Source organism: Lissotriton helveticus, chromosome 3_2 (genome assembly GCF_964261635.1).
Source record: "Lissotriton helveticus chromosome 3_2, aLisHel1.1, whole genome shotgun sequence".
NCBI classification, from domain to species: domain Eukaryota; kingdom Metazoa; phylum Chordata; class Amphibia; order Caudata; family Salamandridae; genus Lissotriton; species Lissotriton helveticus.
Genome location: NC_136062.1, coordinates 31,112,172 through 31,125,441, shown reverse-complemented (window position 1 = coordinate 31,125,441; position 13,270 = coordinate 31,112,172). Strand labels below are relative to the sequence as shown.

At 41.9% G+C, this 13,270-nt stretch overlaps 1 protein-coding gene and 1 long non-coding RNA gene across 3 annotated transcripts in view; one reads left to right on the top strand and one right to left on the bottom strand.

Moving 5' to 3' along the window:
* SLC30A4 (solute carrier family 30 member 4) overlaps positions 1-13,270 on the bottom strand; it is a 287,690-nt gene that overhangs the window by 185,867 nt on the left and 88,553 nt on the right. For both annotated transcript variants that reach the window (XM_078684769.1, XM_078684770.1), the window contains exon 4: positions 5,530-5,716. In XM_078684769.1, coding sequence (XP_078540895.1) covers positions 5,530-5,716 — 187 coding nt within the window. The remainder of the gene's footprint in view (positions 1-5,529; positions 5,717-13,270) is intronic.
* The window catches only part of LOC144826444 (uncharacterized), a 120,933-nt gene continuing 119,626 nt past the window's right edge, over positions 11,964-13,270 (top strand). The window contains exon 1 of the long non-coding RNA XR_013609824.1: positions 11,964-12,367. This is a non-coding gene — a long non-coding RNA (uncharacterized LOC144826444). The remainder of the gene's footprint in view (positions 12,368-13,270) is intronic.

Below are 13,270 nucleotides of genomic sequence, written 5' to 3'. Positions count from 1 at the left end.
AAATGGGAGGCAGCGCCAAAATTAGGACCAGGTAAAACCTGGTCTTAACTTGGCGAAACAAGGAGAAATGCTTTATTTCTCCTCGTTTTTGTAAAACGCCTTGGATTGTTTATGTTCAGGAAGGTGACCCTTCCTGCACATCAACAATCTTTAAAAAAAAAAATACATTTTTTAACTTCCATGTGTGCTGCATTAAGCAGCACACATGGAAGCGACAAAACAACATTTCAAGATTGTTTATGTACAGGAAGGGGGACCTTCCTGTACATAAACAATCTTCCGCTGTTAAGTGTAGCGCCAGCGCAGGGGAAACGCAGGGCTGCACCATATTCTTGCAAATATGGTGCAGCCCTGCGTTTCTGCAGTGGCGGAGTGTGTTGTTAAGTCAAGGACGCTAACAACACTCTCCGCCACTTCTGCTGTATTTTATATTGAAAGAATTTGCAAGAAAATGAAAAAAGGTTAACAGGAAGGTTGGTGCTGAATCTCCGTGACTAACTTTTCAATGGTTGGTTTTATTTTGCATTACGAGGCTCCTGCTCCTGCCAGGGCCAGACTGGAAACCAAAAGCAGCCCTGGCAAATGATTTCAGACCAGTCCCCATACGGTGCACACCAAGTGCAGTGAGTGAGCCTGACCACTACAAAGGGGGCCTTGGGAGGCTCTCCCCCCAAAACAATTGGGAAACAATGGTGCAGTCTACAACACATGTATCATTATATATTGAATTGTATTAGCTTTTAAAGAATAGTAAATGAAGACCTGACTATGCACCAGAATACGACAATCTTTCTGGGGGTTCTTCATTGATTCCCCCACTATCACCCTCCGACAGTGCTTCTCATCTCTCCGTAGCCCCTCTGTCACATGCATTTCATTTTTATAGCATCTCTCATACCAGTGTAGGATGTCATAGCACTTTACATCCTACACATATAGGAGACAGTAAATCATACGTGTAAATCAGTGAATAGAACATTTTACATAAGGCAAAGGAGACTACCAGGAGTAGAATTCACTTGCCATTCATACTGGTAGGTATTTTTAAAGAGTGCTTGGTCTGGAGAAGCACAAACTCAGGATTCAGAACATAACACAGTGGTTAGCATTGACTTTAACAATTAAAATGTATTTCCACACAAAACACTTTTTAGCAGCATCAGGGTAATAAAAGACTGGGAAAAAACATAAGTCACTAACTTGCAAGCAGCTGTTTGATGACAGTCTGTAGGTCACTGTGCTAGATTAAGATTGTCACTTGTGAACTGCACAGTAACAAAAGAATCTCTGTGACAAAAGCAGTAACCCACTGACCTCTGCATATAAAATATTGTTTTTTAAAATGCATGGTACATGTTCTTTGCAGTAGGCATATTAACCCACTGTGCTACATTAGATAAGTCAAAGCTGCCACTGGACAAAACTCTCTTCTCTCTCCAGTAGGGACATTAATCACTGGTGTTATCTTGACACTTTTATTGTTCTTTGAAAACAAACTGCTAATTATACAAGATACTTTGCAGTGCTTTTCAGACTGCTGCCTGCGGACCCCCTGGGAATGTGTCAGGGACCCCTGGGGGTTCGCGGACCACAGTTTGGGAAACACTGGCTTAAACTATAATAATGCGAGACCTATTGCATTGCAAATGCTTGTTTATGTATTGGATGGAGCAGGGATCCTTTCCAGGTTTTCGGGACTATTGAGTTAATCATGCAAAACTTGTATAATGGGGTAAGGATTGTTGCCCAGAATACGATGTCCTCCTTGAACAGTTGTCATGGGAGGGCATTGGGCCTCGGGGAACCGTTACTTTTCACGTTCTTTAGAATTATTGACACACGATTGAACACATCCGGGGATTCACTTGCTTCCTCCATTATTTTGATTTACCCGGTTTTTATCGTCAGTGTATTTGTGCGGACTAATACTCGTATATGGTCGTTTGTGGTCTAAAGGGAATTTGTGAGAGGGGTTGCAGTAGAGTGTTTTCACGTGGTTTACCCATGTGTGCCCTGGAACTCCGTTTCGCCGATCAAGACCATGTCCAGACAGCCTCTTGATGCATAGCCAGAATTCTGCTGGTCTGCTTCGGGTTAGAAGACTATGGATGTACAGCCATTTAGAGTCTTCTTGTTGCCTTTTGAAGTTCCATATGTTTCTCCTGTGCATGTTCCTGGATGTCAGCCAAGTCTGGCGAGAGGTTTCGTCCCTCGCCCGCTTGTAGTTGCGATTAGCTTGCTTCAGTGCCTTTTTGCTTAGTTGGATAGTTTTGCACCGTGGATTGGGTTGGCAGCACGCCCTTTCTTTGAGTTCGGGTCGATTCCTGATTTTGTGACCAACTGTAAACGGTGCAGCTCTGGGACCAGGTTTGACCATTTCACTGGTATATTCCCTTCCGCATAGTCACTATTGCATACAGGCCAATTGTTTTTCCAAACGGTCAGGCTGGATGTGTTGATTTTATTCCATTTCAGTCTGCTTTGTAGCATGTAGATTTCCTCCCCGTTGGGAGCACCCAAAAGTGTGGTGTATCTAAAAGTAACTGTTTGCAGTGATAGAATGTTAAACAATGGAAGGTGGTCACTAGTTAATTGTACTGGCTTTTGAAAGTTCACCACTTGTTCATAGCGGCAGTGGCTCAAGAAAATGTAGTCTATAGTCGGTTTGAGTTTTCTCTGGAGGTCTCTCGGCATGTTCATAAGTGTTTTTTGTTAATATTTCTTTATTGTCATTTTGAATAACATTTTATGAAACAGTACTGAAAGCATACATTAAGTGGAGTAATACAGTTGAGATGCATGTCTCTAGTTCACTGAGGGAATCATGCTTTGAGAGATAAGCTTGGTTGTTTTTGCCTTTTCTAACATGCAGTTCAGCTTGTTTCTATTATACTCTTCTTTTTGAGTTTGGCAGCCGGTAGGATATCCAGCTGAACCACCTACTCCAAGTCAAACACAAAAATGACAAGAACTGTTGTGCCTTCCGAAGCAAGTTAGGAGTCCTACCTTCCAATCCCAGGAAACCACGTTGGGTTCCAGTAGCCCCTTGTGTGTAACCCATACAAGCAAGATTTCTCACAATGGGCTACTGGAACTATCTATTATTAGCCAGCAGAGAGGAGAACAACTCCATGTCAAACCTTACCAGCATTTGCATCCAATATAATATGTTTGGTGTGCATCAGCATCTGCTCCCTGTGAGGTGTGCTGTAGCACTGTAGGAGAAGTCATTCGATATTGTGTGGACAACAGCCTATCCTTGTTTACTTGCAGCCAAGGTCAATTTTCTATAGCAATTAAGCTGGTTATAATTTATCTGCTCAAAGTCACAGAAAACGAATCATTAATTAAAGAAGCAAATGTGGCTAACAGGCATCTTCGGCACATTAAATACAAGTAGTTGAGCCAGTTAAATAGATCAAAAGCACAGAGGTCTCTTCGAATTTAGAAGTCAGCTGATTAATAAGTAGACTTATTTCCATTATTTTGCATTTTGGCACAGTAGTGAAATTCATCACAGAAGTTCTCATTTCTTTTTGGGCATAGCAAAAAATTATGTCACATTTTTGCCAAGTCAAGAATCTGAGAGCACAGTTCCTGACCTTTTATAAAGCCAACAATTTTGAAGTAGTCCAAGACTGTAGCAATTGCTACTTCAGATTTTCCCAAAAACGTCTCAAATGGTAGAGAAAGCCCATGCTGGAACTTGACTGGGTCAGCACTTTGCATTTCCTAGATTTGAACAAATGGATTTAACTGTGAAGTCCTGCTGCCACTAAGGGCCGTAGTGAAGGAACACTGAAGACAATAAACACCCTCTATGCAAATTATGTGATTTTTGTTTAACTACGTGGCAGCAGATAGAATCCTGGCAAGCCCATTCAGTCTTTCATTCTTCGGAGGTCGATAAAATGATCAGAGTTTAATAACCAACATTGGTGATCAACAGAACAATGAATGTTAGGGTACTGTGCACTGTGTCAAATGAACTTTGTGCTCAGCTCACTGCTTCTCACTGGGGGCTTTCTTATTAATCATTTTTTTAAATTAACTAAAAAAACAGCTTAGCCCCGCCACCCACAGGAATTCATTTCTCCTTCGCAAGTAACTCAGTTGCTCCCTTAGCCCTCGCAATCTTCGCATTCTTTTTTTTAATTAAAAATATTTTTTTTTTAAATAAAAAATTATGTGCCAGGTAGCTATTTGGTATCAGGCCACTCCTTTCACTCTTATGTGCATTCAAATTTTTTTTCTCTTTAGTGCCCCAAGATTGGCCCCCACCATCTTAAAACAATGAACTAAAAGTTGAAGAAATAAAAAAACACCTGTCTTATCATGACAAATATGAAGGTGTGTAACTGCAAAGTGAAAACTTTTTATTTTTTGTGGTGGGCCAATGTTGCCCCATATCAACAAAACAAGCTTTTTTCTTTGTTAATGCCAATAGAGAAGATCATCAGGAAGAAAAAAACATTCGCCATGTCAAAAATGTGTTTAACACCCCTGAAAGGCAAGATCAATTGGCTTCACCAAGGTTTGTTACAATCTTCTTGTTGGCACTGGATCGTATAAATGACAAACTGATCGACATGAAAATGTTCTGCAAGCTACAGGCTCTTTCTGGAACTAAATTTGTCACGTCATGCACTTTAGAAATGCGGAAGTAAACCCTTAAATTTGTAACAGCTTTTTGCTTTCAGCTCTCAAAGTACCTGCTAATTGAAAAGCAATGATGAGGTTCTGATAAAAACCTTTTGTACTTTTTGAGAAGTGGAAAATATGTGAAATAGGTTTTATATTGTGTTTTTTGAAGCTTTTTGATTCTACCATTTTTGCTTTCCACGCTCGTGTTTTATAGAAGTATTTCCATTTACAAAGTACACAGATTTACCAATTTGTTGCTGCATAATATGCAAAGACTAGCCAGGCTTTGGATTAGCCTACCTAACTTCAAACGTTCTTTACAAGTTTATCTATTTCTGCAGAAGTGTCTAGGAATCTACATGCACCTACACGCTTAACTTCGGCAAAAAGAAGCACTCTATCGGGCACTACATACTTATTTGCACAGTACAAATAATTTAGTGTGATTTTTTAAACAGAAGACTATTAATCCAAATCCATAATAATAATAATAATAATACTGGTATTTTTAAAGCGCGAACAGCTGCCTCAGCTAGGAGGCGTCCCGGCGCTGTGAGGGCATGGCAAGAAAACTAGCTGGGAGTCTGCGGCTTAGAGAGGTACCGAGAACAGCCACGACTTAAGCTGTCTCCTAAAGCTTGTTTCTGATTGGGCCTTTCGCAGCTCAGGAGGTAGGGAGTTCCATAGACGAGCCACATTGGCTGAAAAGGTCCATCAAATCCATCAACCATTCACAATTATTCTGCATTGCCTTTTTAGATGCTCTACAAGTCGATATATAATAGCATTTTGGAGTTACGTTTCAATAAATATTTAAACTATAGATTACATTATTTGTATACAACCTCATTTTACCCATCACAATAAAAAAAATTAACACCTTACCTTGAATCTTATGATGTAAGCTGCGATAAGGACACCCAAGCTTTGAACAAGGTCCCCTAACGCATGTACGAAAGCAGCTCTCATGGCGAGGCTTGTATGTCCATGACCTTGAACCACATTTAAATGAGAAGAGCTCTCTGGAGAGTGAGAATGAGTATGACCAGTTTGATTCAATAGGAATCCCATTCTGTAAAGAAAAACAAACATATTGAATAAATGGTGACCAAGAAGCAGTAAATATAAAAGCTAACTTTACTCCAGTACTCCCGAAGCAATCATCACCAACTACTGACAATGACTGAAAATTGCAACATAGCCATACATTTAAGTGAAGTGGTTCAGCAGAACAGGGGCATTCTCTTCCAAAAATGTACATCCTGAAAGCAGATGTACCTACAACAATTCTATGCGACCAGCCAAATGGAATACTAACTGGCCGATGAAAGCTGGTGGTTATAACCCAAGAAAACATTGATTAGGAAGTCCAGCACCACTTGGACACTAGACCACAAAGCTGTGCAGCTAATACACAACATGAGAGGTCCCGTGTGTTGCTTTGGGTGACTGAGCTCCTCTTCTTGGAATAGCTTCACAGCAGATAATGCATTTTATATATGCATTGTATATATGTCCTTCTTTCGCGATCGCATATTTATTGACAAGAATGTAAAAATTAACCCTTTTTCCATTGTACCAACATCTCTCCTGAACCCATAATGCGAATCAGTGAGAATATAATTTCTTCTAACCTGTTCAAAAGGATTCTGCCCATTAATCTGGCAGTGGAATCCAGAAGAGATATTGGACAACAACATCTAGGGTCTCCTCTATCCCCCTTTTTTAAATATAGGAACAATAATACTTTCCGTCCAAGCAGCTTGGAGAAAACCACTCAGTACAGCATTGCATACTTGCGTTAAAATTGGAGCCCAAAGGGTACCACAGGACTTTAAAAAGTAAACTGGAACCCTGTTGTGGCCTTGAATGGTAGTTCAATAGGGGCAGCGTTGGGATTAAATATCTCTTCATAATGCTTTATACAATCTTCTTGTTGCACATGAGCCTCCACCCTAGGGGCTGAAGAAACTTTGAGGAATGGCTGGTTTATAGTTTTCCAAAATATGATATTGTTTTTGGTATCAGCTGCCTGCACAAGGTTAGCCCAGGCGGCATCTTGCATCCCTCTTCTTTTTTATCACTGCTTGTTTATAAGCGGCTCTCAAGCTAACAATGTTATCCTTAACTTTTGGCATTTCGTGCCGGGCTTTCCTTAATTTCCTATTAGCACCTGTGGAGTTTTGATCAAACCACCCCTTGTTCCTACTATCAATGCTAATACTCGGCATATCAATTTACAGGAGGAAGCTACAAGTGAACGGGGGGAAGATAATCCCAGTCAGTACATATATTAAAGTGTATGAGATTTTCCTTCACAATATTTTTTTTAAAGTAGGTACATTCATAGTCGACCATCTGAGGCTCATCAATCACTGCATTTTTATGTCATTCACAAGTTGTGGACCATCTATGCTAGAAGTTTTCATTTTTAGAACCATAGAGGGTGGTGATCGCTGAAAGAGCTCGGGTGGCTTCAAAGGATTCCACCATCCATATTCCATTTTCAGTAACTAGGATATGATCAGTGGTGGAATTATGGCCATTCCCTTGAAAGGTGAATACAGGTATCTCTCCAGGCTCATAATGGTGTTCTAATATCTCCAGATTATATTTAAAGATAATCTCATTAATAACCTCCACATATATGTATTATGCGGAAAGTGTGACATTTCCACATTAACTTTCAAATACTCACACTTTTGTGAAACTGGCACATCACATTTACCAATATTAAAATCCCCAACTCAAATGAAAACATAATCCTCCTTAATGGGCCTCGTAAATCTATCTCGCTACTGGTGATAGCCCTGTGTCTAGTATTAGTATTTAATACTAAAACATTAATCAGTCTGCAAATGAAAAATCTGGAAATAAGGTGAGGTGGAGTAAGACCTTTTTACTTTTACTTGTGCAGGTGTTGATATCAGTAGAGCTAAACCCCCCCTTAGCCCATCCAGCCTATGAAGGAATGGCCGGAGTAATAATAAGGAACATCCATCTACATGAAAATCCTCCACTACCCATGTTTCTTGTAGAATAACTCATTGAAATGATCTAATGACATCCAACCATTCTGTATTCCGAGTTATTCAGATTTATTCTGAACCCCCGCAAAATTCCAAGATCTAACTACTAAATTAACATGTAATTAGGGATATTGTTTTTAAGAACCAGCTCCCACTCCATGTGCTCGGTGTTGTTCAGTTAGAAAAATTGGGTCTTTATAAGAATTTTGAAATATTTCCGGCTTATAAAAAAAAGTTGGGGGGTTCAGCCATTATAACCCCCCCATGTATTCCCCTTGAAACAATCCCTAGAGTGTAATCTGTAAAGAAGGGATTCAACCACCCTGGGTGAGTGGAAATTAACAAATATACAATCACTCAGACCAATTTCTTTATTTTTTTTCCAATGGGCCTACCCATTCTACCATTCTTACCTTGATACCTTCTCAGTATAAGGAGTCTGTGTCCTAAATCTGTTTAGCCATCCAATGCATCACTTTGTTCTTTAACTCAAACCATATTGCAGATGAGTGGAACTGTAATTTTGGAACGTTTCTTAGAACACAATAACATAAGGTGTCGACTCCGGTGGGGGATGCAAAATATTCTTTACTGGGGTAAAGTGGTCGCAGAGGCTCCCCCTGTCAGGGCAGTGATGTGGTGCAATGTGGAACCCAGCTGGCAGCAGTCCTAGTCAACAATGCAGGCAAACAGACCCATCATCCAAAGGACTTGTCCACAATATCTGTATCCAAGTCTTTTCTTTTGAGCATCCTCAAAGTCTCATATCATTCTCTTAGATCACGACAAGAGTATTACAGCAGAGTATAGTCAATTACATCAGCAACATAATCCTGGGGTTCGAAGCACTCCATGATAAGGTCTTCTACATTAAGCCTCCTATCCCTAAACTAAATCATCCAGTTCATTGTGAACTTAAATCTGGTCTTTGTGGATGAAGAGGTCCACAATATCACACCCCGTTTTCCTAGCGCATGGCAGGAGTATTACAACAGTGGATCTTCAATTCCAAAACGCTATCAGAAGGAAAAGCTCATTAAGCATATCAACACCTACTTTCAGCAAGTTCATAAGCAATCCGATACTGCCAGAATCAGTTTGCCTTAAAAAGCTCCCTTGAAAAAAATATCTAGCATAGCATCCCATTCCACATTGTTAAGCAGTATTTTCTCAATGTCTCTCTTGATCGAAAGAGTCGGCATTTTGGACAAGCATGTCAGAAGTTCCTGAGAGGGAACTGGAAGGGACCAGGGAGAAACAGTAAAGAGCAAACCAGTTGAGATATCAGATACAGCAGTCTAAGATTATTCCTCCTACACTTGCAATACGCTTACCACTCTGTCTTCTATTGGTGAGAGAGAGAGATAAAAATGGAGCAAAGCAGCTTTGCAGGACTGGTGCTGAATTAAGAAAACGTTGACTGGTAAACCCTTCCACTGCCTTTCGGAGGCTAAAAGTACCGCTGCTGCTAAGGCTGGGGTTCCAGCCTCTGATACTAAACATGGGCCTGTTATGACCTTCTTGAGCAATGTCTTTCAGAAACAATACCCACAATGTGTAAGCTGTAGCTCGGCTTCATTTAAATGTAAAAGGACACATTCACCTTACCCTTGAAAAGACACTGTACATTAAACAGCATGTCAAACATGTCAGATGGTAAACACAACGGTCTGCTCTGCCCTCATAAGTTGCTACAACTACACTGCACTTACACAGTAAATTGTGCGGTCTTCCACTTTGTGGTTTGTGAGGAAAATAATACTGCAGTAGATATTCTTTTGTTGATTATCATGATAAAGCCCTCTTTCTACAATAAAGGGTTGACATCTTGCATGGGCTTCTTGAAGGATATGATCTTCAAATATCTGTTGAATGGAGGCCAGTCATGTACGAACTTAAAATTGCATTCTTTTTCAGTGTGACTGGGTGCTAAGACATGGGCCTTCAACATCAGTTAAGCACATCCTGCTTAAATATAAGTCAATGAAGCAACAGAACAACTTGAGGGTCAATATCACTTTTTATGAATTGAAGGTGTGTGAAAAGGTGATTGGTTGTTCAATGGGCAACATAATGACATGACACTTGCATGGATTCACTTTTGATACATTTAAGGGAAACCAAAAAGTATGAGACAACGGATCACTGAGCAATATTGTTTAGTAAGGATATTTCAGTGCTCAATAGCTGTTCACAAGTGCAACACATTAGATGTTGCGCTCATCGAGACTCCACTAGTTTGCATCGCCTCATCCTTGAAGAAAAACCCAAGTCACCAGCCAAGGGCACTTAAAGTGTAATACGATTCCACTACTCCCCATGATAGGGACTCTAACTACTTGGTAAAGAGGATTTGGTCTTTCAATACCCTGAGAAGTGTATTAAATGTTAACCCACACACTCCAGCAGAGGGCTAGTTTGGAATCTGGCATTAGGTGGGGTAGTGAGAGAGGAACCATTCAGAAATCTGCATAAGGCAAAACACCTGAAAGACTTTTCAGTCTAATCAGTGGCCAGTTTTGGCAGCATTTGAGGGTAGCAACAAAAATCTCTCCTGAAACAAATATACATTTCCTAGGTTTTAATCTATTACAGACTCTACCTACCACCCAATTTAGCATTTTCTAAATTTCAGTCTCTGTGGGTGAGAACTTTATGTTGTGAATACTGCAGAGAAAGCTGTTAAGAATCAGTTTTGATGGGCTCCATCATTCGGGTATAAGTCACTGCACATTTCATTTAGATCTCGTTCACACAAAAAACCTTGCAGCTGATTTCAACTTAAAGTATAGAAAAATTAACCAATATGCCTCACTATAACAGACGCAGATATTGCTGTGACCAGAGCTTCGTGGCATGCAGAAGTAAGCTATCTGGAGATCGAAAGCTTATATATAGGAGAGAGAAAATATTATTCCAAAGACTGAATCCTGAATATCTTAGTTTAAATGTTTTGTCCAGAAACGTAAGCCATAGAAGTTTCTCCAACAACAGAAGAAACGCACAGGAAGCAGCTGTTCGTAGTTTCCAGTTTTTTATTTTGACAAAAATAATCAAAATGTAAAATACTGAAGTTATTACAGTAAACGATAAAGTTCTAGAACATGTACTGAAACATGTTTACACAAATAAACATTGCACAGTTGTCCGGTTGTATTGGTAAACTAAAGCACTGACATCTTACCCACATAGCTGCAGTAATATTATGGTATTACCTTCCTACTCTCCCACGGTTCACTTCTCGTTTTGCAACTATTAAACAAGGGGTGAATCCCATCCCACTCACTCATATGACTTCCCTTTTAATTCCACTTCTCCCTTTCTCATCTACAATTGCCACTTGTCCCGGCACTACGTTTCAATTCCCATTATCCTGTCTCGTTTCTTAACACCTCCTCCCGCTTGATTTCTCAGCGTACTTTTTCTTCTGGTTCCAGTGCTAACGTCTCCATTACTAGCCACCCAGCGAAAAGTTGCCTCCCCCGCGAAAGTGATGTTTTCATTGACCTTTGTCATCCCGGGTTATTTAAACTAACCAGGTTTGCTTTTTACACTAAAAGCAACATTAATCTGCTGAGTTTGCTAACAATTTACGTTTTCTGTATATTTATTTTTGATATGTTTCTAATTCTATGGTGTAGTCCAGAATCCTAATTCAGCGTACATACCTGGATATGGGACCCCCCCCAAAACACCACAAGATTTGGGCCAAGGTTGTCAAGCTCCTGTCCGATACAATCAGGTGGAAGAACCTGCTGATGAAAGCGGAAGCACTGCTGTATTCTAAGACCTTGGTGCAGAGGGCCCCGAAGCAGTCTCGTAGTCCCCTGTATGAGAGATTATCATTATCTTTGAGCAGGGCCTTCTTGACACACTTTTCGCCTAGACAAGAGCAAGAAAAACACGAGGTAGAGGTGTAAAAACAGGTGAAACTGATGGTACATTTGTTTCTTTAATGAAAGCCATAACGCAGTTCTGAACTAGGCATCCCCCCCCCCCCCCCCCCCCCCCCCCCTCTTAACCTCACCGGAGTCGGACTCGCACCATCTGCGAAGGGAGCCCCGCAGAGCACTCGAACTCCTCTGCCACTCTACCAAGAAGCGGAGCTCTCCCCATAGGCATGGGGGCCCCGCAGTCTCCCCGCTGGACTTCACCCGGGCCCCCTCCTGGGACCCGGGACTTCATGCGACACTTCTCTTCTCCGGGCTCGTGCTCGTCAAAACGAAACTGAAGAGTGGTGCGCATGCGCAGGCAGCCCCCGCCCTCCCATTCCTCACAGGCCGGCAAAGAGCTGATGGCAGCGCAGGACTGGTTTCTGTCTCTTTTCTGTCCCCCCGGGACACCACGTAATGTTTTCTAGTTCTCGGGCTAGTGCTGCCCACGTCACATGACCCACCTCCCTCTCCTGCTAGTATCTCCACACGCCGGCCCCCAGCGTTGCACCATTGTGTTTGGGCACCTTGACGGGACACTTCATTTCCCCCGCCGGCTATCATTCATTTACTGCCCGCGCTCTGACTTCGATCACTCCCCGTGGCTTAGCTTAGATCTTTCCCTCCCGTAGACTGCTAGTGTTCATAGTGGTTTGCTGACGCTGCGCCTCTCCGCCCGCTTCACTCTACATCGGTTTGCAAGAATTGGTTTCCCTCACGAGGATCGTTTCTCCTTTGACAACCTTGTTTGTTCTAAATCAGGTATGTGTTATTCCTTCCTTCATTAGGTATGACGGCTCTCATTTGCCAGCCTAGTTCCTTTATTAATCAAGCCCCCTTACCTCCTTTTTCCCCGCAACCAATGTTCTTCTACTTGCCTGGACATAGAGCTTAAACTTCTCATCCCGTTTTTCCACTTCTTCCTGCAAATTCGTTTTGCACTCCAAGGGAACCGTAATCAGTCTTATGTTGCCCCATAAACACATTAACAAGATAAAGTCAAACATCAGAGGCTTCTGACATGGAGTGCATAGCATGGCTTGTTTTTTCTGTGGGGGCCTCGGTGGACGATGGAGGGGAAAAATCACTGTGCACTGCTCTCAAATGTGTTGGTGTATGCTGCAAACATGTTAAATGCTGGTGCACGTTAAAAGCTTAGCTCAGAAAGGATATCAGACTTCTCCCGAAACCAGCTCAATTTAGTTTCATTACTGTTATGCGCACATCTTATTTCAATTCAAATATGTCCCGATCATGTCAAACATGACACTTGTTTTATATAGCGTTCGGAAGTCACGTTCTGCCGGTTTTAAGCATTGCATATAACACTTATTATTTTCCATTTTAATGGCACCCACATTACCGACTTCGGAAACATGAGAGGTAGACTGGGCCGTGCCAGGTTAGAATCCTCTCTCATGACGCAGGAGGTGCTGCCCGTGTGCCCTGGAGCAGGAGCCCCCGGACCCTCCCTGCTCCTTCCAGTACAGAGGGAGGTCCTCCCCTCCTCCCTCCTTCCCGGTAGGACGCACCCGCCCCTCCGGGCGCACATTCCTGGACCGGAACAGGTCCGCCTAGTCCTGGTGCTCACACTAGCCTTAACACGAGGGGGCGGGCGCAGGGGGAGGGATGGACAGAAGGACACCGCCGGGGGCAGAGTGGAGG